The sequence below is a fragment of the Calidris pugnax genome, unplaced genomic scaffold (assembly GCF_001431845.1).
Source record: "Calidris pugnax isolate Ruff unplaced genomic scaffold, ASM143184v1 scaffold182, whole genome shotgun sequence".
Classification (NCBI taxonomy): Eukaryota; Metazoa; Chordata; class Aves; order Charadriiformes; family Scolopacidae; genus Calidris; species Calidris pugnax.
In genome coordinates this window covers 766,745-791,587 of record NW_015090968.1, presented here as the reverse complement: position 1 = coordinate 791,587, position 24,843 = coordinate 766,745, and the positions used below count along the sequence as shown (strand labels likewise).

Below are 24,843 nucleotides of genomic sequence, written 5' to 3'. Positions count from 1 at the left end.
CAGGGCTACTACGACTTGCTAAAGGTAGTTACTAATATGCTTCAATAAAGAAGGCTGAGATGTGCACCAGCACCAAGGGACTTGCTTTGAAAAGCCTGGGGGGAGATTTGTGTTTACCCAGTTGAGCATCGTGACCTCTTTGGTGCCAATTCTGCCAAGAATGGGAGAGATCATAACTCTTGTCTCCAGAACCAGCTCCGTTCTGTTCCTCTGACCAGTCCTGCCACCCTTTGTTCTGCTTTCAGCCAAGGTGAGATTCACAGGAGAAGCCCACCCTGGCATCAGCCTTTGTCTCTGGCTGTAGAGCTTCTAACCTGCTCACTGCAGGCCCTGTCCGTGGTGAGACAGAGATGCTCATCCATAGGAGAGCCCATGCTCCCACTCACCCTGCCTGACGTCGTGATGCACTTCCAGATTTCATTCTACATCAGCTTCTTGTGTAAGTGCTGCTGCTTGCGAGATGCTGGACGTGGTCACTCATGATATCATTACTTGTAACAGGCAAGTTCCCCTCCCTTCTTCCTCATCCTATTGTGCAAACCCATCTTCCCAGCTGTGCTGAGCTTTCCTATGTTTCCCCTTTATGGTTTTCTTTCAGAGGATGAGATCTCTGACTCCCAGCAGTGCAGCCTGAGCCCCACGTGCCAACTAATGTCACGTGAGAGAGCCCTGCCTCTCCATCCTCTCCTGCTCCAGCCTATGCTGCTCTTTTTTTACCCCCACCCCTGCCCCCCAGTTTTTTAAATCCTTGAGAGACTGGTTCACAGATGGATTTTGACACCTGGTCTCAGAAGGTCAGCTATGGCAGAGCCAACACAAATGCTCACCATTTCCTACACAGAAACCTGCCTTTCAGCTTGTCCCTGCCTCTGCAAATCTTACACCGTGCGGTGGAGTAACTGTGCCAGGATTGCCTTCTCCAGGCCTTGGACACTAAGTGGTGAGACACTAGAACAGGTTGCCCAGAGAAGCTGTGGCTGCCCCATCCCTGGAGGGGTTCAAGGCCAGGCTGGATGGGGCTTTGAGCAACCTGGTCTGGTGGGAGGTGTCCCTGCCCATGGCAGGGGGGTTGGAACTCCATGATCTTTGAGGTCCCTTCCAACCCCAACCATTCTATGATTCTAAGCTTTCTCTACTCTGGTCCATGCTGTGTCTTCTGATGACTGGGCATGCAGGAAGCATCTGTGCTTCAGCCTAGATACTTGCTCCCACCAGTGAAGCCTTTCCCTCTATCAAGAAGGGTATTCCAGACCCCACAGCCACTAGTCACTCCTCAGGCTAAATGGTCCACATGGTGCAGTTCTGCCTAAGACTATGGTTTCTCATGGTTCTTCTCAGGCAACTCAGCCTCCGGTCAGGTGGGTGCGTGCGTGACCTTCACTGCTCCTGCTTACACCAGGTCCCCAGAGGGATGGGGAGAGCAGCTACACTCTGATGAGCAAGGTCGGCAGTGGAGATGCAGGTGTGGTGCTCACCCTGAGTACCTGGTGACTGTACAGCTCTGTTGTCTCAGATGGTGCAGACCTTTGTAGGTGCTGCCTAACTGACTCCTAAGGCTAGGACTTTAGCCACTTGGCAGGTGAGGACACATTTGAATTACAACCAAATGACAACTTTAGCTGGTATAACTACTTTGATTATTCAAGATGACTAAAGTTCATATAGTTGACTTCAGTTCAAGCCTTTTGGCTTTAACCTATTCTAGAAATAGTCAGCCATGAAATCTGGGTCTGGCTCAGAGTGCTTACTTTGACTACATCTTTTCTATTTTCAGTTCTGCTTTGGAAGGAGGAGTGAAGTTTTCCTGAGCTAATACTGCACACGTGTAGAAAAACAGTATTTTGAAGGTAGCAGCTGAATGGCGGGTTGTCACAGAATAAGGAATTATGCTATATAAAGACAAAATAAACAGGAAGAAAGCCAGTAAAGCATTTTATAGAGAACAGCAATCTGACTCCTTGAGCTTAAGGAAATGGACTGCATATAATGTATGTGGTAAAATAGTTATTCGTATTATGCAAAGTCGTAGCTGACAGTGTGCAGCTACATGAGAACTGCTGCCACTGGGATTTTGGGCAGAACAGGGCTGATTCTGTGGGTTTCAGTGCTTTATAGGATTGTGCTTAGATCTAATGTCCACAGGACTAATTGTTACATTCTGAATGCCAAGGACAAAAACTGTGTTTGCACTAACCTGCAGGAAAACTCTCTGTTAAATAACCATTTAAGTTCACAAGACAAAAATGAAAATAATTTTCTCAGAATTTCATAGAAAATATGTTATGAATGTACTTGCATATATTTAGTGTTTTATTTAAAACAAAAAAGTAATTGTTACATTCTGAATGCCAAGGACAAAGCCTGTGTTTGCTCTAACCTGCAGGAAAACTCTCTGTTCAATAACCATTTAAGTTCACAAGACAAAAATGAAAATAATTTTCTCAGTATTTTATAGAAAATAAGTCATGAATGTACTTGCATATATTTGGAGTTTTATTTAAAAAATCTTACTTGTCTACCCCACAGTCCAAGCAGTATTCTCAAAATAGTTACCTGCTTAAATTTTTTTTTAATTATCTTTTTTTTTTTTTTTTGTGGGCAGAGAAGTACCTGTCTCATCAAAACTACAGCTGAAGAACAGTCCAAGCAGTATTCTCAAAATAGTTACTTGCTTAAAAATAAAAATGATAATTAAAAAAAAGTTATTTTTTTTGTGGGTAGAGAAGTACCTGTCTCATCAAAACTACATCCTAAGCAGTTGAAGCAATATATCCCAGGTGCATATTTGTTACACCCTCTTAAATACTCGCAAAGGACATTAGCTCTAAAGGTTTGGTACATGTCTGTTAATTTACACTGTGGTACCTGTTAAGCTTCACAGATAACAACGTATATTTCTTTAGGTTAGAGCCTTATGCAAAGTCGTAGCTGACAGTGTGCAGCTACATGAGAACTGCTGCCACTGGGATTTTGGGCAGAACAGGGCTGATTCTGTGGGTTTCAGTGCTTTATAGGATTGTGCTTAGATCTAATGTCCACAGGACTAATTGTTACATTCTGAATGCCAAGGACAAAAACTGTGTTTGCACTAACCTGCAGGAAAACTCTCTGTTAAATAACCATTTAAGTTCACAAGACAAAAATGAAAATAATTTTCTCAGAATTTCATAGAAAATATGTTATGAATGTACTTGCATATATTTAGTGTTTTATTTAAAACAAAAAAGCTTACTTGTCTACCCCACAGTCCAAGCAGTATTCTCAAAATAGTTACTTGCTTAAAAATAAAAATGATAATTAAAAAAAAGTTATTTTTTTTGTGGGTAGAGAAGTACCTGTCTCATCAAAACTACATCCTAAGCAGTTGAAGCAATATATCCCAGGTGCATATTTGTTACACCCTCTTAAATGCTAGCAAAGGACATTAGCTCTAAAGGTTTGGTACATGTCTGTTAATTTACACTGTGGTACCTGTTAAGCTTCACAGATAACAATGTATATTTCTTTAGGTTAGAGCCTGGGAAATGATGTGAACACAGTGGTATGGGGGAAGAATCTCACTCTACAGAAGATGGCAAGTCTTGTGAAGAGCAGCAGACACAGTTGGAATGCAAGTATTTGACATACTATATAATCATCTGGAAATTAGTTTTAACAACCAATTCAACTTCTTCGCCCAGAGATTCAGATACTTGTGTCATATTTCTGAGGTAGTTCCTGAAACTACAGTCCCACTAATTGCTTTGAGTTTCTCAGGAAGAGGAACAGCTGTTGGAATTTAAGAACAAAGATCACAAAAGCCCCAAGTTCCTTGGCTGGAAATGCTCCCTACCAAGTTGCCTGCCTAGATTTTCTTTACGGAAATTAACTGTTTGCCAGTTTCAACTCAAACTCTTTCATACACAGCTTTATGATGAATACTGTCTAGTTCTTGGTTAGTAATTCATGGAAAATAATATTGTGAAGCATTCCCCTTAGAACTGAAAAATCAATTTACTGTTTCTCTCTGGTGGCTGCTGGTTACAACCCATCACGAAGTTACTCTTGCCACGCTGGGGTAATTTGCCCAAACTTGTCACATCTCATCATGTAAAGTTGGTCATTTATTTTGCTGTCCTGATTCTTCAGTATCAACTTTCAGTCTAGTAGTCTGTTTCAATTTATACCTCTATTTAAAATAGACATATATCTCTCTACCAGTTGAATGCAAGCAATGCCTGCAAACTATTAAAACCTTCCAGTACACAGTCAAGAGGCTTCCGTTTCTAATTGCTGCTTGACAAATAAATCCATAGTGCATGGCCTATTTATGGTCCTCATAAAAATGCTCCCATATCTTAAAAAAATCTTAAAAATAGTGCATGGCCTATTTATGGTCCTCATAAAAATGCTCCCATATCTTAAAAAAATATCACCTAGACTTCCACTAGATGAAATATTTTCCCACAGTAGTACAGCAGCGTGGTGCCTGCTGCTCAGATTGATTTTGTTCTGAAAATAAACATATATGTTTTATGGAGGTAAAGAGAGAGCAGACTTAGCTGCAGGATTAAGTATTGGGTTGGGCTTTGTATTGTTGCACTGCTGGTTTTTGGGTGAGCTCGTAGGTTTGCTCAGCGAAGGACAATTTTCCAGGCATCCAGAAATAACTTGGTGAGCCCAGCTCAACGTGGGCAACCAGCTGGATAGACAGGCATGTGTTAATGGGAAAATAAAGTGTCTTGACTGGGGGAAGAACCATGTGTTATTCAGCTGCCTATGACTCCCATCTGATCCTTCCTGGGGACATGAGCAACGTTCAGAACAGCTTTGGGAGGACCTGCTGCTCGGTCACGTATTTTATAGCCCTTACCTAAAAACCAACCTGGAGCACATGTTTAAACAATTTGCTGTCCAAGCAGCCCTATCACCTCTTGAAGTTTAAGGGGGGCTACCCTTGAGCTTAAGTGCTCTCCTGGACTGGAGCCTTGCCGAGCTATGAGATTGTCTGGTTTGGCTCTACCTCTTGTATGGACAGTTGATATGTTGTCCCATAAGGCGGTGTAAAGTTGGCCACCCTCCTCCCTTCCCCACTGCCCCAGTCTCTTGGGAGGTCCGGCCTCCCTCTGCCCAGAGGTATTAAGCCCACTGTCATTTCAGGTTCTGGGACTCAGGTCACCCAGGTCTACCCCTGTGAACACCTCTGGCAGAATTCCAGCTGCTGAGGATGTGGTGGTGAAAATGTTTGCACTGTTTAAACAGCAAGACCCTGTGCACTGCATACACTGTTTAAACAGCAAGACCCTGTGCACTGGGATGTGCTGGGAAAGCTTTGCATGAAATATCTGCTCTCCCTTTACTGCCTGTAAACTGCAGGATCCTAAGGGTTCTTCTCACAAGTCACTCCATCTGAGGTGGGCAGTTACAGGCCAATATGGCTGTACTTTCCCCGTTTGCCCACAAGATAAGAGAATTTAGGTTAATTTTCCATAAACCTCAGTAAGCTTAAAAGAATGTGGTCTGCTATGTTCATCAGCTATGCCTGAGATGTGACAATTTTGTGTGCAAGAATATCTTTCATAAAAGTTGTTTCTACGTGCTGGAAACATTAACATGTACCTTGCTTATCAGAAAGAAAAACTAAACATAAAACCACCTAACTCTTTCACAGCTACTTAATGCAGCTGTGGATTGATGTCCTCCTCTGTGGTCTCCTACCTGAACTGCTCAGAACAATGAAGAGTCAATATTCCCAGCAGTACATATAAATACAGAGTAACAGTATAAATACATGCACGTACCTGGGTAAGGAATCTTTCCATATGTAACGATTTCATACAGGAGAATCCCAAATGACCACACATCAGATTTAATAGTGAAAGATCCGTAGTTTATTGCCTCCGGTGCTGTCCATTTAATAGGGAATTTTGCACCTAAAAGAAAAAAAAGTACAGTCTCAATCAGTCCAAGGCAAATTTAAACACTTAAGTCACTAAAAGGTCGTACACGACTTGCCTATGATACTCCTAAATTAGCAAAGTTTCAGCAACTGCTGTTCAAGAGTTACCAGCAGAGACTGCTGTGAGATGCGTGTTGCCACACTGCCTGTCCTGCGTCAGAAGGGCAGGTGAGATGCTGGAAGTTACACAGCACCTTTTGACTCCTGGGTGTGGTGAATTTTTGCTAAAATCACAGTCGCCATTTTCCCTTCTGCCCAGTGGTCGGGCAATAATCTTACAATTCCCATCAGCTGGAACTTCACAAGACTTTAATTAACTTTTCCTATTTTATAGAAAGTCAGTCCAGCTTCAATATACGTTTTAACCATTCAGCCATTCAGATACAAAAGAAGTAGCAAGTCATATCTTAAAAACCTGTATCTTAAAATACTGTCTTTCATGTCTAATTAACTGATTTCATAAAATCCCATATCACAGAATCATAGAATGGTTGGGGTTGGAAGGGACCTTAAAAATCATTGAGTTCCAACCCCCCTGCCCTGGGCAGGGACACCTCCCACCAGACCAGGTTGCTCCAAGCCCCATCCAGCCTGGCCTTGAACACTTAAAGCAAACTTTTATAAAAGCAAACTCCTTCCAGTTAAATATGAAGAGTTCAAGCAGCCTTTGTTGGGGAATATGACACTAGCTTTTCAGACAACAAAGAGAAATACAAGCCTGTGTTTCTCTCTCTGCCCTTTTTAGCCTGCTCTACCCTTCTGGCACAAGATGCCAGGTAAGCTTGGAAAGTTTTCTGAATGGCAGAAAACACATCAAAGAAACTGAGCCTAAAGAATGTATAACCTGAAAGGTGCATTTAATCAATATACAATGTCAGAGCTAGCTGAGAAACACAGATATGGGTTCTGCACCTCCGTAAACACCTTAAGCAGACCCTTCCCTCTGATCTATTGAATTACTGTTACCCAGTGACTGCTGAACAGCTCATCTTCCTTTAATCTCAACTGTAGTGCATTGTTCTCTTTCTTCCTCATACCCTAGTTCTTCCCCTCTCCTCCTACATCCTTTTAATCTCAACTGTAGTGCATTGTTCTCTTTCTTCCTCATACCCCAGTTCTTCCCCTCTCCTCCTCCATCCTACATCCCGCAGTTTCCACCCAGACTGTGTCAAAATGTGAGGTGGCCTCTTTTAAAAGGCGAGGGGGAAGGTTACCCTAACGCAGCCTGTGCCTGGAAGCAGAAATGAAATATTTCTCCCTACAAGGAACTGACTGCGCGCTTCCTGAAAGGAGCCTCGATAACATCAGCAAAACATGGCACGCCCCCGAAAAATACCTTTAATAGTGTCACGTCCCCTCTGTCCTGGCCCTGCCACCCGGGTGCCAAACAGGGAGGTGACCCGGCCTGCCCGCGTCCCCAGCCGTGCTGCCCAACACCCAAACCTGTGCTGCAGCACCTAAAGCAGCTTCACAAGAGAAGCAGGGCTGCCAAAGGTTCCCTTGTTACCAGCAACTCCGCCTGCTGGGGTTCCTTCCTTGCCCTCAGCAAAAGGAGGCGCACGGGGCACTTAAGGATGTGACAAGAAAATAAGATGGTATTTTCTTGGCATTTAATTCAAGGGGATGGAAGCTGCGGGTGTGCAGTCAATTTGTTCAATTTAGAAAAATTTATGTGCTGCTCCACACTTCCAGTTTTTTATTTTTTTTTTAGTTCTTCAATTTATTTAAACTTTTCAAAAAGCCTGGGGAGCACAGGAAGGTTATTTGTTTCCTTATTCATTTTAAAAGTTGTTGGCGTTAGAAGGCTGCCTCTAGGAAGTTGTTACAGCATTTTCTGTCCTTGGTGACCGTATTATTGTTAGACCCAGCCTGGCTGCCTCCCAGAGGCTGAAGTTTTAAAGGCAAAAATGAAAATACATACCTTCCCTTGCTGTGTATTCGTTGTCTTCGATGACTCTGGCTAGCCCAAAATCAGCAATTTTGCACATCAGTAAGTCCGAAACCAGGACGTTGGCTGCTCTCAGGTCTCGATGGATGTAGTTTTTCCTTTCGATGTACGCCATCCCTTCTGCAATCTGTTGAGCAAAGAAACAACTGGTTTGGTATTTCCACACCTCACACCACCAGCAGCAGCTCTCACCTCTCTGTTCTCTCAAGCCACATCCATTTATTCGCCACCAGTATCTTTGGAGCATTTTTTTTAGGTGGAAGCAAGGGAAGTGTGATTGGTGTGGAAAACCCACAGGTCGAGCCAGTCCTGCAAAGCCATACTTAACAGTAGCAGCTTCAAAAGAGAGCAAAGAAACAACTGGTTTGGTATTTCCACACCTCACACCACCAGCAGCAGCTCTCACCTCTCTGTTCTCTCAAGCCACATCCATTTATTCGCCACCAGTATCTTTGGAGCATTTTTTTTAGGTGGAAGCAAGGGAAGTGTGATTGGTGTGGAAAACCCACAGGTCGATCCAGTCCTGCAAAGCCATTCTTAACTAGCAGCTTCAAAAGGATTGTTTGGGTGAATAACAGCTGGCAGGAGTAGAGATACCTATTAGAGACATTTCCTGTGACAAAGTCTTCATTACAACGCTCCTAAGATTTCTATCAAAATATTCTCTTCCCCAAATTATTAACCAGTTTATTTTCCAAATACTAAGAAAATGGAAGGAATTAAACAAGCCAGGGATGTTCTTTAAAGGGCTGATGAAGCAACGGTGCAGATAAGAGTTTAAAAAACCCCAACAACTCTCTATTTACCCAGAATAGGCCTAGACAATCAGGAAACAATTACTAAGATACGGCAAACAACTTTATTTTCTTTTACAGTAGCGTGTCCCTGTTCACACCCGAGGAGCGTTTGTCAACAGCTCTCTCTCAGATACTATCATAAGTAAATCTAATTTGTATTTCAGCACCCCAAATTAATTTCCAAACCAAATTAAAGATGATTAACATCCTCAAAATATGCACTGGGGGTGATTTTTTTTTTTTTCAGTATTTGCCCAGACTAATACATTTTTTTTTCTTCCTGAAGAAAAATATTTTACTTTTCAGTAAGAAAGAAACTGAAATAATAGTTTCTAAAACTCAGAGCAATAAAACCGATGTCCAAATGTTTCAGAGGATCTAGAAAAAAAGAAAAAGAAACCTTGTGCTTGTGAGCTGTCAGTCTTTATCTCCATTTTAAGACCCCGGGTCATCCCCGCGGTGCGACCTGTGCCACTGGTCCCTCTCCCGGGTGCCGGGGGGTTGGTGACAGACACCTCGCTCTCGGCCACCTGCTTTGGGGAATCCTCAGGCTCTCAGATTTCATAGAATCATAGAGTTGTCCAGGCTGGAAGGGACCTCCAAAGGCCATCTAGTCCAACCCCCCCACAGTCAGCAGGGACACCCCCAACTAGACCAGGTTGCCCAGGGCCTCGTCGAGCCTCTCCTTGAATATCTCCAGGGAAGGGGCCTCAACCACCTCCCTGGGCAACCTGTTCCAGTGCTCCACCACCCTCACAGTGAAGAACCCTCTCCTAATCTCCAGTATAAATCTGTTCCCCTCCAGCTTGAAGCCATTGCCCCTCGTCCTGTCACTGCAGGCCTTTCTAAACAGGCTCTCCTCAGCCTTCCTGTAGGCTCCCTTCAGGTACTGGAAGGCTCATGAAGCTGCAGGAGAGCATCACGGGTCCTTCTCCAGTCCCCAACACACCCATACACGGGCTCTCTCCTCTCCACCTCGGGAGCAGACAAGAGCACACATCCCTGCTCGCTGCCAGAGGTGCCCGCTCCAGCCCTGCAGCAAAGCAGGCAGGAGCACTCGACCAAATTTTAAGAAAACACGAACATCACTTCTGCTTACCCCCCTTTTAAGAAGTCCCCGAGGGGTACTGCGAAGGCACACGCTGCCTCCACTTACAAAACCACACCGTCTTCGTTCCTCTTTTTTCGGTTTAGGCAATGGAAAAAAAAAAATAAAAAAAAAAAAAAAAAAAAAAAAAAAAAAATCGAGCCTCTTGCCCTCCCACTGCAAACCTCTTCTTACAAACCCATCACTCTGCAGAGCTGAACCTTACATTGCCCTGGTACAACGCAGGGGGCTTCTCACACTAAGCCAGAAAGAAACTCGGGTGATGAAGAGAACGAAGAACACCTGCATTTCACCTTGTCTAGAAATAACGAAGAGGTTTTATAATGAAGGAAGCAGCTACTGGTGAATGATTGCCACAGGGTGTCCTACCAGAGACTTCCAGAGGAGTAGCAGTTGATTAGATACTGCTCTGTTTCTCTCTCCTCCCCACGTGGTGACTTTGGGGAGGAAGGAGAGAGGAAAGGGAAGGTTTTGCCGTAAGATGAATGCTGAGATTGGACGGGCCAGCTTGGCAGATAGGACCAAAATGCAGACAGATCCCCTAACGTCACCAAAAAATGCATCAGCCACCACAAAGGAACCCACTTCCCTCCTACTTCCCTGCACAGATGTAATGTTTTGGTGAACTGCTGGCTGGGGAATGAAGAACCACTTCACGAAAGAGACATTCGTGCCGATATTACTTAGTTTCCAAACCCAACCGAGCAAAGTCATTGGAAAGACCATTTTATTTCCTCGTATTTCTGCCAGACTCAGTGAAGTCATCATCTGATTAGTCACAAACGAAGAATGTGACCTCAAACGATCCATTCTGTTTTCAGCAAATAGAAACTGCATTTCCCTGTAATTCCAGGAGAAGGATTTTGACTTTGAATCAGAGAAATTCAAAGAAGCCACGTACGTGCAAGCATTTGGGCAGGCAGAAAATACCCAAGTGGGAAAAGAATAATGGGCAGGGAAATTTGAATGGGAGGAGGAGGGGAAATACAGCCACTGGACAACTGAGTTCACACATCTGGTCATGTTAAACCTTTACTTGTGGGAAAAGGAAAAAAAAAAGATTATTTTTTTATCAAGGGAACGGGTGCCAAAGCCCGTGTAATAACTCTTTACAATAATTGTTGGGTTTTCATTGCCAAATGATACGTTAAATGGAGGGAAATTCACAGGAACAAAAGAAGATTAAAGCCCTTTTCCCCTTCTTTTAATGTTCATTGGGACCTGTCAAGACTGTTCAGCTCCATGTAACTACTACTCGGGAGCAGGAAGAGAAAGCTAATTTGGGCTCCTGGAATAGCATGTTGTGGCCTTTAAGAGAGGGTTCTGCCTACATGGCACAAGTGTTACTACCAAGAAGGGAGCAAGTTTCTCCTTTGCCTTGAATGAATTACGGACACACTTCTAGAAATACCCAATTTCAATCCTTTTAAAAACAACCAACCAAGAAATCTCGAAATACCAGGAAATAGGCACCCTGGTTAAGAATGGAAGAAAAGTCTTCTGGAAGAAATAAATCACAAGACAGCCTCCGTACTGTAAAGCTTCAGCTAAAACTCAGGCAATAAATAAACAACTTGGAGCTGCAGTTCTGCTCTGTCACCCATTTGGGGTGTGATTTCAGCCGGCAGCGCTCTTTCCTCTCTGTTTCTGCTCTTTCTACCTGTAGACCAGGGTAATTACTTAAATTTCTGGAACACTTAGAATCATAGAATCGTCTAGGTTGGAAGGGACCTTAAAGATCATCTAGTCCAACCATCAGCCTAACTCTGACAAAAAAATAAATAAGAAAAACAAAAACAAACCAAAACAAAATCCACAAAAAAACCCCCCACAACACTAAACCATAGTCTTGAGGACCATGTCAACCCGTCTTTTGAACACCTCCAGGGATGGTGCCTCAACCACTTCCCTGGGCAGCCCATTCCAGCCCAGCTGGATAACGCTTTCCATGAAGAAATTTTTCCTAGTATCCAACCTGAACCTCCCCTGGCGCAACTTGAGGCCATTTCCCCTTGTCCTATCTCCTGTGACTTGGGAGACAAGACCGACCCCAGCTTCTCTATACCCCGCAATGACTCACTTATGGGTCATTCCACAAATAGGTATAAAACTCTCTCAAAATCCTGAGAGAAAACGGTAGCGAACGCATGGCACATAGGAGGATGCTTTGGAAACATTGCATTCCCTACTTTCTGACCCATTCTTTTAGCTTCTGAAGGTGTTCGGGGGAAGAGGCAAATGCAGGAAAGGACTTGGAAGGAAGGAGGGGAGAACCTACTGTCACAGAAGAGCTACACCACCCGAAAAGCAAACGCACTTTATCACAAGTCTAAGAATTCCTTGGTGAAACGTCACAGAATCACAGAATGATATGGCATTGGAAGGGACCTCTGGAGATCATCTCGTCCAACCCCCCTGCCAAAGCAGGTCCACCTAGAGCAGGTTGCACAGGAACGTGTCCACGCAGATTTTGAATGTCTCCAGAGAAGAAGACTCCACCACCTCCCTGGGCAGCCTGTTCCAGGGCTCTGCCACCCTCAAAGTACAGAAGTTCCTCCTCATGTTTAGATGGAACTTTCTGTGTTCACATTTGCACCCATTACCTCTTGTCCTGTCACTGGGCACTACTGAAAAAAGACTGGCCCCTTCCTCTTGACAAGATTTAAGTATTTAGGCTTTAAGTATATCCCTTTAAGTATTTATAGGTGCTGATCAGACCCCCCCCTCAGCCTTCTTTTCTCCAGACTGAAAATGCATTGCATGTGCATTTCTAGGCTGGACGTAAAAACGTGGAACACTAAAGAGGCCAGATGGGTTTGTTTAGGTCAGTCTGATGGGATTTTTTTACATCATGCTGAGAATGCATTATATCACGCTCAGAAGGAAAACTAAGCGACAGGGATCAAGAAACAGAGTGGAATAAAAACGAAAAGGAATCAGAGAATGGCCAAACATGAAGATTTGTATTTTTTTCAGGATAGCAAATTTTAAACAGCCTGGAGGGCAGACAGGTACAACCTCATGGGAGAACTGAGTCTTTGTCAGGAAGTGTAGTGACAAGACAGGGGGTAACAATTTTAAATTGGAAGAGGGGAGATTTAGATGAGATATCAGGAAGAAATTCTTTCCTGTGAGGGTGGTGAGACACTGGAACAGGTTGCCCAGAGAAGCTGTGGCTGCCCCATCCCTGGAGGGGTTCAAGGCCAGGCTGGATGGGGCTTGGAGCAACCTGGTCTGGTGGGAGGTGTCCCTGCCCAGGGCAGGGGGGGTGGAACTCTATAATCTATAAGGTCCCTTCCAACCCAAACCATTCTATGAAAAAAGTCTCAGGAACGACCACACCATAAAAACCCCCCACAATTAGAAGCACAAGGGCAAACCACACTCATTGTAAAGACAGTGCCTGATGAGAAAAATTTGGCCAAATCTTGCATGGTCAGAAACACACAAAAATTATAAAGTCAAATTACAAAATATAAAAAAATGCCCCAGTGTGACAAAAATATGAATAGCCTACCCACAAAAGCTGGTACAAATCGTAAGTATAAGCGAGGAAACTAGAGGTGCATTAGTAATAGCACAAGACCAAGGAAACCACTGACATTAAATGAATATTAAATTAAATGATGGAGAAGATTACAGGCAAATGCTACAGAGAACTTTTAAAATGCCTGCCTTTGCCTCATTCTCCACTGAAAGGGCCAAGGCTGCACACGTGGTTAATGTGAATGACAAAGGGGTAAGAATACGGGATGGAAAAGGAAAAAGAACTGGGTTAGGACCATTTTCATGGATATGGGTGACTGAAAACCTTCGGTAAATCCAAACTCACATTTCCTCACTTGCCTGACAAGCAGGCAAGCAAAATAGAGAAAAAGAAGTAAGTGATGAATCAGTATTCAAAGCTGACCCTAGATTTCATTTGTTACAAATGAAGTCAACTCTGGGAAAAAAACAAAAGGGTGTGACCTACAATTTCCAAAATACTGAGAAACACGAGACCAAGAACCTCCCCAGTCCTCTCCTGCCCTAATTTAAACCAAAATAATTTAGAAATGATTACTTAGACGTGGTTAAGGTACACTTTAAAAAGATTTCCCTTTGTATTGGCAGATGTGGCCTTAGAGCTGCTCTTGGCTGTTCACCAGCTCAGGCCCAGACCTTGGCGGGATGCTCCTGCCAAAGCAGGCAAAACAGCCCCAAAACCAGGCTGGAAATGAGTCCAAAGCACTTAGGGTGGGAGGGAGCATCCTGCTGGTGAAGTTTAAGCAGAGGAAATAACAGAGCATACCCTGAGCCTTAAATTTGACCAGATAATTCTCCGTTCCTAGGGAAGAGCCTCACTGAAAACAGTCTGCAGTTTCAAAAGGTTTGTAGAAAACACATGTTATTGATCTGGACAAGATTGTCTTTGGTCTGGGCTTAACCAAACCCAGGTTCCTTTCTGGAATGTCCAGACAATAAAATAAAATACCCTTCTCAATCACAGAGTTTTCAAAAAGAAGAGTTCAGCTTCAAGCGACTCTCTGTCTATGAAGGGATGCACACCCTTTGTATCTGGCAACTGAAAACTGTTGCAAAATGGTCACATTTTAATCTTCAAGTGCTATTATCAGTGTAATACCAATTTTCAGTTTGCAGTAGGGCTAATCCTAAAGGGGAAGTCAGGAAAAGCTGCAAAAATGTATTCCTCTTGCTCCATCCAGTCGAGAAGCTTTGTAGTCAAAGCAGACTCGAGGGGAAAAAAGGATTATTAAAGTAACGTATATAATTATGCACCAGAACATTAGAGGGTATTATTAAAAATGAAAGAAACCTGAAAAGGAATACAGCAAGACTGCAGTAGATCTCTCCCAATGCCAAATAAGAGTTAGAATTCATTCTGATTTAGGACTTTCCCTCTTCCCCTTAAAAAAGAGAGACGAGAGAGGGATTAAAGCACTGCATCAAAAATCTCTATTAATTTTACTCTAAGTTTATTATCATTTTAATTTGCAGCCTTAGAAGGCAGAAAGAAGAGGATAAGAGTTGCCCGTGAAGTCGTTCATCACAGAAGAATTAATGAAAGTATCAGCAAAAGTATCAGCACTGCACGGGAAAGACGACAGACTGTTTTTATGACAAAGCTTTGAGCAGTTGGAAAGTTACGATGTGAGTGTGTTCAGTAACAACTGGTATCATTTCCCTACCACAGCCCCCGTGCACGTGTGTGCTGCGCGGCAGATAACGGGTTTGCCTGAGCAGCAGGAAGAGTTTACACAGGCAAAAAAACTCCCTGAATTTGCATCGTACGTTTTCGGCAGCTGTCACCAAACAGAAGCACGAAGGGTTTCAAGAACCGTGAAACAAAGAATCGGGAGCTCTTTGGGTAAACTACCTCTAGGGCAAGATGAAAAGCAACCAGTAAAATCCAGAGTTTGCCAGTCACTTTAGTGCTGAAGGAGCCTATAAATGCCTATGTCTCAATGCCTAGAAATACTGAAAGGGTGGGTGTCAAGAGGAAGGGGCCAGCCTTTTTTCAGTGGTGCCCAGTGACAGGACAAGTAGCAGGCACAAACCTGACATAGAAAGTTCCATCTAGACATGAGGAGGAACTTTCCTTTGAGGGTGGCAGAGCCCTGGAACAGGCTGCCCAGAGAAGTGGTGGAGTCTCCTTCTCTGGAGACATTCAAAACCCGCCTGGACACGTTCCTGTGCAACCTGCTCTAGGAGGACCTGCTCTGGCAGGGGGGTTGGACGAGATGTTCTCCAGAGGTCCCTTCCAACCCCATGTAATTCTGTGATTCTGTGATTGTGTGAGCCAGGCTGTTGCCTGCAGTCGGTAAGGGAAGATGGGCGATGTCCATGAGGACTGTTTTGCCCTGCTGCATTGGCAAGATTTGGCAGTACAGCTCGTTGACAAAACTATGAAATTCACTTACCTTCCAACTCATATCTGGGAACCAACAGCACCTTTGGGTTCCCCGTGCCCACTGGCTGAGCTGATGGGCAGGAAGGGGAACCAGGGGAACCGCTTGCCAGACGTTCAGTGGTTGTGAGACCAGCCGGTGAGGTTGCCGTGCTGCTGGCCCAGCCACCACCAGCAGTGGTCACGCAGGCAAGGAAACGGGCTCAGATTTTGCCTCATGGTTGTTTCTGGCATGTCCAACATATGGACAATTCTGCCAACTTCTACGAGAGATGGCGAAGCTCTGCTCTGTACTGAAGCAGGTGGCATGTGCTTGAAGGTACGTTTGCAAAACTCAGCTTCCTGAGAAACACACTCCCTTCGGAGACTTCCAGCATTCATCTCTAGAGGCCAAAATAATCTTTGCCAGGGCAAAACTAACACTCATACACACTGATTAAAACACAAAAGAGAAACTTCAGCTCTTTCAGAGGGCAGATTGCTTTAGAAATTGAGCTGGACCACCTTCCTAGCAAACATTTTCTTGCCGTGTTTTCCACAAGCCTAATTTCATAAACTGTGATTGTTAATACAGCAAAAAAAAAAACATTAAAAATTCTGAATCTGCAGCAGTACACTAAAGAAGTCACCAGATGTAAGTGTAACTAAGTAGAATAACCCAATTATAGAATGGTTTGGGTTGGAAGGGACCTTTAAAGGCCATCTAGTCCAACCACCCTGCAGCGAGCAGGGACATCTTCAACTAGATCAGGTTGCTCAGAGCCCCGTCCGACCTGTCCTTGGACATTTCTAGGGATGGGGCATCTACCACCTCTCTGGGCAACCTGTTCCACTGTTTTACAACCCTCATCATAAAAAATTTCTATCTTATATCTAGTCTAAATCTATCCTCTTTTCATTTAAGGCACTAAAACAGCAAAATCAGTACAGCAGAGTAGGAGTACATTTTTTAACCTGCTTGAAAAATGCTATCTTTTTAAAAGGTGTTTCTTTCACCTGGGTGAGCAGTCCTTACTTTTCTTTTTGCAGAATCAGCATGTTTCACCCCTTATAAAGGCAGATTTCTTTGAAAGGCATTACGAAATTAGTGAGTGGAGCACCAGGAGCAATCTGGCAATGGAAACACCAGCCCCCAGCCCTCTTCAACACCACTTGGAAAACGGCCTTCACCTGGGGGCTCATGTTCAACTACCTGCAGGTTTTTTTTTTAACCTCTTCTGAAAGAGTTCTCCAAATTTCTTTCCCTTTAGGCTGTACAGAGAGGTTAACATCACTGTTGTAAGAATAAATTAGTGTTCCATTTGTACAAACGTGAGTCATACCAAAAATACTAGACACATTTTATGTTCTCCCTTACACACAGCCTACGCTCTGGAAAAGTGTAATCCGCGGGTCTGCAGTAAAATAACCAGCACCTTAGCTGTAGGCCAACAGAGTTTGAAAATGTTTTTGTCTCTCTTTTACCCTAAAGACCCACCAATTAACATTCAGACTGTCAGAGCTGGAGAAGACCAGTGGAACATCTGTGTTGGTTGGAGGGAAACCTCTGGTCTGAGAACCACACGCAGCCTGCAAGTCTATTCCACACTGTCCTGTTACTACCCGGTGGCATTGAGGGCTCTTCACAAGTGTGCTCAAAAAACCTACAAATTCTTCCCATAAGAAACATCCCGGTCTCTCTATTCCAAACTCTTGTGCAGGAACCGGCTCTGAGAGGCTGTTGTCAGATTGGGGTGACAAGTGACACCCATTTCCAATGACCCGACCTTCAAAGCTTTGTAACTGACAGTCGCTGACCCCTGTCATCTCACAAGTGATTTACCCGAGTTGTACACATTTAGAGTTGCTCTCTAGCTCATTAAGCTTTTAAGCCTTAAATGTCTGAAAACACAAAATTCATTTTAAATGAATTCAACATCTCAAACCTCAATAAAAGGGTCTGCTGTAAAAGCACACGTGCTTTCCTCTCCACATCCCGAGTCCACTGTCACTGCTGACAGATGTTCTTCTCTCCCTTGAATTTTACACACTATTTTCAAAGCTACAATTATTTTTTTTTCTGCCCACTGTTACCCATCTCTCCAGACCGTGACCTGGGATCCAGCAGGTTTTCCACATCTACAAAGCTTTTGCCCCACTAAATTCTCAAGGACAAGTTACCAAAAGAGCTCAGAAGACTTAGCCTATAGCTACAATGGACCAATAATTCATAGAATCATTCAGGTTGGAAGAGACCCTTGGGATCATTGAGTCCAACCGTCTACCCTACTCTACAAAGTCCTCCCCTACACCATGTCCCTCAGTACCCCATCTAAACGTCCCTTAAACACAGCCAGGGATGGTGACTCCACCACCTCCCTGGGGTGGTTGAGCAATTATAGCAAAAACATCTCCTGCATTGGATCTATGTTATATAAAAACCTTTATTTGATATATTGAACATCTCTATAGCAATATGCGATATATAATATACCATAGAATAGAATAGTTCCAGTTGGAAAAGACCTCCAACAATCATCTTGTTCAACTGCTTGACCACTTCAGGCCACTTTAACCAAAAGTTAAAACATGTTGGTAAGAGCATTGTCCAAATGTCTCTTAAACACTGACAAGATTGGGGCATCGACCACATCTCTAGGAAGCCTGTTCCAGTGTTTGACCACCTCCCTAGTAAGTAAATGTTTCCTAATATCGAAACTTATATTTATTTATATAGCAATAGTTATAAAAAACAGTTATATAATATTCTTATGGTGAATCTCTGGTATAAATCACTAACATTTCATTACGTGTTTTTAAGGCTTTCTCCTCTTTCCTCGTGAATTGTAATAAGTTAGTTCAATAGACTACAACAGTCTGCAAATTCTGATGCATATTGAAAACCCTGAAAGGTGGATGAAACAATAATCCATTCCACTTCAGGCCACTTTAACCAAAAGTTAAAACATGTTGGTAAGAGAATAGTTCCAGTTGGAAAAGACCTCCAACAATCATCTTGTTCAACTGCTTGACCACTTCAGGCCACTTTAACCAAAAGTTAAAGCATGTAAATAGTTCCAGTTGGAAAAGACCTCCAACAATCATCTTGTTCAACTGCTTGACCACTTCAGGCCACTTTAACCAAAAGTTAAAACATGTTGGTAAGAGCATTGTCCAAATGTCTCTTAAACACTGACAAGATTGGGGCATCGACCACATCTCTAGGAAGCCTGTTCCAGTGTTTGACCACCTCCCTAGTAAGTAAATGTTTCCTAATATCGAAACTTATATTTATTTATATAGCAATAGTTATAAAAAACAGTTATATAATATTCTTATGGTGAATCTCTGGTATAAATCACTAACATTTCATTACGTGTTTTTAAGGCTTTCTCCTCTTTCCTCGTGAATTGTAATAAGTTAGTTCAATAGACTACAACAGTCTGCAAATTCTGATGCATATTGAAAACCCTGAAAGGTGGATGAAACAATAATCCATTAAAAATGCCTTCGTTACCTATTAGTAACATGAATTGCAGCTTGCAAAAGCACCATTTTTACTCTATTCTCTATATGCCTCCCTGGACATCTAATGCTGGCAACTGTCTGAAGCGAAGCGCTGGGCTCCAGGCACCTTGGACTGAGGCTTCCACACACAAATCACCCCGGGGCCACTCTCCACAGATTCCATTTATGACATGGGATGAATCAGATACTGGTACCTGAGACATCATTTGATTAGATTTCATTTATTTCACAGTAATTTACCTAAGAATTTGAAACCAACAATAGGCCCTTGAAGTTAAGAAAAGTTTGACCGATTGACCTAATTTAAGAAGTAAAAGCGACACATTTAACGCTGAAGGAATCTTTCTCTATATGCCTCCCTGGACATCTAATGCTGGCAACTGTCTGAAGCGAAGCGCTGGGCTCCAGGCACCTTGGACTGAGGCTTCCACACACAAATCACCCCGGGGCCACTCTCCACAGATTCCATTTATGACATGGGATGAATCAGATACTGGTACCTGAGACATCATTTGATTAGATTTCATTTATTTCACAGTAATTTACCTAAGAATTTGAAACCAACAATAGGCCCTTGAAGTTAAGAAAAGTTTGACCGATTGACCTAATTTAAGAAGTAAAAGCGACACATTTAACGCTGAAGGAATCTCACAGGCACAAACTCACAGACTTGGACTTTCCACTCAGAGCTGCCTGAGCTGAGAGCAGCCTCTCCACAAAGGACAGTGGCTGCAAACCACTGCAGTAACGAAGAGTTACGCCTAATTTCACACACTCCCCTTGAAACCTCTTTTATCTATTCCCTCCTTTCCAGTACCCTTATTTACTCAGACCAAAACTTATTTGAAAATTAAATTATTTTTTTAAAGAAAAAAACCCACAAACACCTTAGGATAAAGTTGCCCAGCACGAATTTCAGACCATAAACACCATTAATTTTCAGCATATTTCTTAAAATTTACCTGTGCAGAGAAGTCGATTAACTTTGGGAGCAACAATTTACTTCCTTCATCACTCTTCAGAAAATCCAGCAAGCTTCCTGTGACAACAGAGAAAAATTAAGTCAGTGAAGCTGATTACCAAAACAAAGGTCATGCTTTCCAGTACCCTTATTTACTCAGACCAAAACTTATTTGAAAATTAAATTATTTTTTTAAAGAAAAAAACCCACAAACACCTTAGGATAAAGTTGCCCAGCACGAATTTCAGACCATAAACACCATTAATTTTCAGCATATTTCTTAAAATTTACCTGTGCAGAGAAGTCGATTAACTTTGGGAGCAACAATTTACTTCCTTCATCACTCTTCAGAAAATCCAGCAAGCTTCCTGTGACAACAGAGGAAAATTAAGTCAGTGAAGCTGATTGCCAAAATAAAGGTCACGCCTTTATTTTCTGGATCACAAAATTTTTGCAGTGAAGCATTTTGCTGTATTTTCAAGTTGACTCCAGTGAGGCAGTCTCTTTACATGATTTAGCAACGGTAACATCCAACTCAAAACATTGGGTATCCAAGTTTTTCCCATTTTCCTGGGCATAGAAAAGTCCCATCAGACCGTGCCCTAGTTCAGTGTTGCGTTTGGTAAGTACCCCAGTCTCTGGAATATCAGGAAAGCTGTCTAGGAGAACCACACGTATCCGTCCTTCTCAAGTCTTAAAGAATAAGTGGCTCAACCCTTATTTATGAAGTCATCAGCAGAATTGCTTGCAAACACAACAAAACAAGAAAAACTGCCACCCGAGACAATCTGAGAAGGAAACCTCACTTATTTTGTGTAGTGATGCTCTAATAAAGGTCATCCTTTTCTAATTGTACAGGCATCCTTGCAGGACCACTCATCACTCACCTTACTACACATGTATTTATCAATTACACACGTATTTATCAATTATCCTTTATTTTCTGGATCACAAAATTTTTGCAGTGAAGCATTTTGCTGTATTTTCAAGTTGACTCTGAAGCTGATTACCAAAACAAAGGTCATGCTTTTATTTTCTGGATCACAAAATTTTTGCAGTGAAGCGTTTTGCTGTATTTTCAAGTTGACTCCAGTGAGGCAGTCTCTTTACATGATTTATCAAAGGTAACATCCAACTCAGCACGTCAGGTATCCAAGTTTTGCTATTTTCCAGGGTGTAGAAAAGTCCCATCAGACCATGCCCTAGTTCAGTGTTGAGTTTGAGTTTGGTAAGTACCCCAGTCTCTGGAATATCAGGAAAGCTGTCTAGGAGAACCACACGTATCAGTCCTTCTCAAGTCTTAAAGAATAAGTGGCTCAACCCTTATTTATGAAGTCATCAGCAGAATTGCTTGCAAACAGAACAAAACAAGAAAAACTGCCACCCGAGACAATCTGAGAAGGAAACCTCACTTATTTTGCGTGGTGATGCTCTAATAAAGGTCATCCTTTTCTAGTCATGCAGCCATCCTTGGCACGACCACTCATCACTCACCTTACTACACATGTATTTATCAATTACACACGTATTTATCAATTATACATGTATTTATCAATTCATAAGGCAATTTCTCAGGTTTGTTTTAATTGCCTTGCTATGACACCAGACACAAAAGTTAGGTCAGGGAGCCCAAAGGAACCAGAGCTATTTGGGGTGTTACATTCTGCATGAAACAATTACAATTTCTACATTTAAGAAAACTGTAAAAACAGTTTATTTCACAATTGCAGCAATGAATCATAAAATTAAGGCCTCATCCCTTCTCTAGGGTAAGTGCTCCTTCGAGAAGGAAACCTCACTTATTTTGTGTAGTGATGCTCTAATAAAGGTCATCCTTTTCTAATTGTACAGGCATCCTTGCAGGACCACTCATCACTCACCTTACTACACATGTATTTATCAATTACACACGTATTTATCAATTATACATGTATTTATCAATTCATAAGGCAATTTCTCAGGTTTGTTTTAATTGCCTTGCTATGACACCAGACACAAAAGTTAGGTCAGGGAGCCCAAAGGAACCAGAGCTATTTGGGGTGTTACGTTCTGCATGAACCAATTAAAATTGCTACATTTAAGAAAACTGTAAAAATAGTTTATTTCACAATTGCAGCAATGAATCATAAAATTAAGGCCTCATCCCTTCTCTAGGGTAAGTGCTCCTTCATGTTATATCAGAGCATTCAAAAGAATGACACTAAAATCCCAAATTTTCCTTTTTTTCTTTTTTATTCCTTCCTTTATAAGGAAGGGGGACTGATCTATGAGAAGAGTTTACTAAAACCTTGCTTGCAGATCCAATATGGTTCTCACCTTTAGCCATGAATTCCGTTATAATATAAATAGGTTCTTCTTTGGTCACGACAGCATAAAGCCTCACGAGCTTATCGTGCTGAAGCGTTTTCATGAGGTTGGCTTCCTCCAGGAAGGCTTGCACAGACATCGTCCCGGGCTTCAGAGTCTTCACAGCCACTTTGGTACTATTGTGATAGTAACCTAAAAGGAGGGAATACGATAGTCATTGTGCCACACGGCGCCCCGACCACCAGGAATTTGTAAAGCAGGTGAGGTTGGATTCCAGTAATAGCTAAGAGTCTGAGAGCCAGTGCCAGCTGGAGCACAAATATTTACACAAAAATTCCTTTTTGTTTTGCAACTGATATGGCATTGCGGCGAAAAATAATCCCTTCCCTTTTTTTAGTAATCAATTATCTGAAAAAAAAATAAAAATATATATATATATATATAAGGAAAGCAAATTATCTCACTTCACACCAAGTTTCCATTTACAGGTAGTCCATTAACTATTCAAGCTGTCAGGAGATGTTTTAATGAATGTCCACATAAATCGTCTCAGACTCTATTAGAGTCCATGGAGTGCTTTCAAGGTTCTGGAGCATCTCTAATTACCGTGATTATAATCATTTTATGCATGCCAGCCTCATGCTGATAATCCTTGTCTGTAACACTCACAGCATTATGGGAAAGCCCAATGGAATGAGCGTTCTCGTGACACCGATACGCTGCCAGGACTGCGGTCCTCAGGGCAAGATGTAAAACGTGATAACTCCTTATCACATGGCCCGTGCCAAGACTGGAAGAGACTGTAGATGTTTCATTTCTCTCATTATCAAACCTTCTAATGCAATACTCTAATTATATAAAAAGCAACTATCAGCGAAAAGCAGTAAATTATTACCTGCTTTGATGGTTTGCAAACATTAAATAAATGTTAAAATAATTAAAAAAAAACCACCAATAGCAAGCACTGATTCTAAAGTTTATATTGGGAAGTAATTTAATTTGAAAAAGAAAGGGGGGAGAGAAAGAGGAAGGTGCGTGTGTGTAGAAATACAACTTCTTCTGACCATTTCAGATGCACAGAATGCTTCAGCAACATCAGTCCCCAGCCTTTTGTCCCCCACCGTACCCATTTCAACATCGAAAACATATTTCTCAGACAAAGTAAAACTTTAGTGACTCAATGAAATTGCCTCATTTCCTTATTCAGCAGCAATCCAGAGAGTATTACCACAATGGCTACACCTCTAAACTGGAGTCCACAATTTCCTTATACTATTTATGATCTTAACATAAGAAATCAGTGGCAAAGCAAGGAACTAATTTCTGGATCCAAAGTATTTGCTCAAACCACTGCGTCTTCCATCACCTTTCTCGAAGAAGGATCATCACCTGAGAAAAGCCACTGTAGCTGTCACAAATTACTCACAACCATGATTATTAAATATATTTTTCCAACCATGGTCAGGTCAAAGCATAACAACGATATGCATCTGGATGATCTAATAATAAGAAATGACAACTGAAGCTCAAATTCTGCTGTCAAAGCTCAAGTACACAATTTATACCCACCAGAGAGATGTTAAATACATCTCTTTTTGCTTAAGAAGAAAGCTAATTTGTATTTTTTCTACTATTCCATCATATACCTTAAAGCATAGCACTAGTACTACTCTGTATTTGTTGAATACTGTACTGAACATACTAATTAACAGCACTATTTCTGTGAAGCAATCGTGACCAACCCACTTAACATTAGCTACGTAACAGTATTTTACATTCTCTACAGAGATCCACCAGACCAGGGCTCTACTTGCAGAAATTTGACGTTACTACAACACCTGAGCGATATGGACCTTTTTTTGCGGGGAAAAAAGTCCACCCTGACCTTCTGGTGGTAATGCTGTCAAAGCTCAAGTACACAATTTATACCCACCAGAGAGATGTTAAATACATCTCTTTCGGCTTAAGAAGAAAGCTAATTTGTATCATTTCTACTATTCCATCATATACCTTAAAGCATAGCACTAGTACTACTCTGTATTTGTTGAATACTGTACTGAACATACTAATTAACATCACTATTTCTGTGAAGCAATCGTGACCAACCCACTTAACATTAGCTATAGAATCATAGAATCGTCTAGGTTGGAAGAGACCCTTGGGATCATTGAGTCCAACCATCTACCCTACTCTACTAAGTCCTCTCCTACACCATGTCCCTTAGCACTGCATCTAAACGGCCCTTAAACACAGCCAGGGATGGTGACTCCACCACCTCCCTGGGCAGCCTGTTCCAATGCCCTATCACTCTTTCGGTGAAAAATTCTTTCCTAATGTTCAACAGAGATCCACCAGACCAGGGTTCTACT

The 24,843-nt window shown here is 42.3% G+C and overlaps 1 protein-coding gene across 1 annotated transcript in view; it reads right to left on the bottom strand.

The window, feature by feature from the left end:
• Positions 1 to 24,843, bottom strand: part of LYN (LYN proto-oncogene, Src family tyrosine kinase) — a 57,751-nt gene that overhangs the window by 5,803 nt on the left and 27,105 nt on the right. The window contains exons 10-13 of the mRNA XM_014952657.1: positions 22,484 to 22,666; positions 20,459 to 20,535; positions 7,860 to 8,013; positions 5,781 to 5,912 (exon numbers count right to left, since the gene is read on the bottom strand). Coding sequence (XP_014808143.1) covers positions 5,781 to 5,912; positions 7,860 to 8,013; positions 20,459 to 20,535; positions 22,484 to 22,666 — 546 coding nt within the window. The remainder of the gene's footprint in view (positions 1 to 5,780; positions 5,913 to 7,859; positions 8,014 to 20,458; positions 20,536 to 22,483; positions 22,667 to 24,843) is intronic.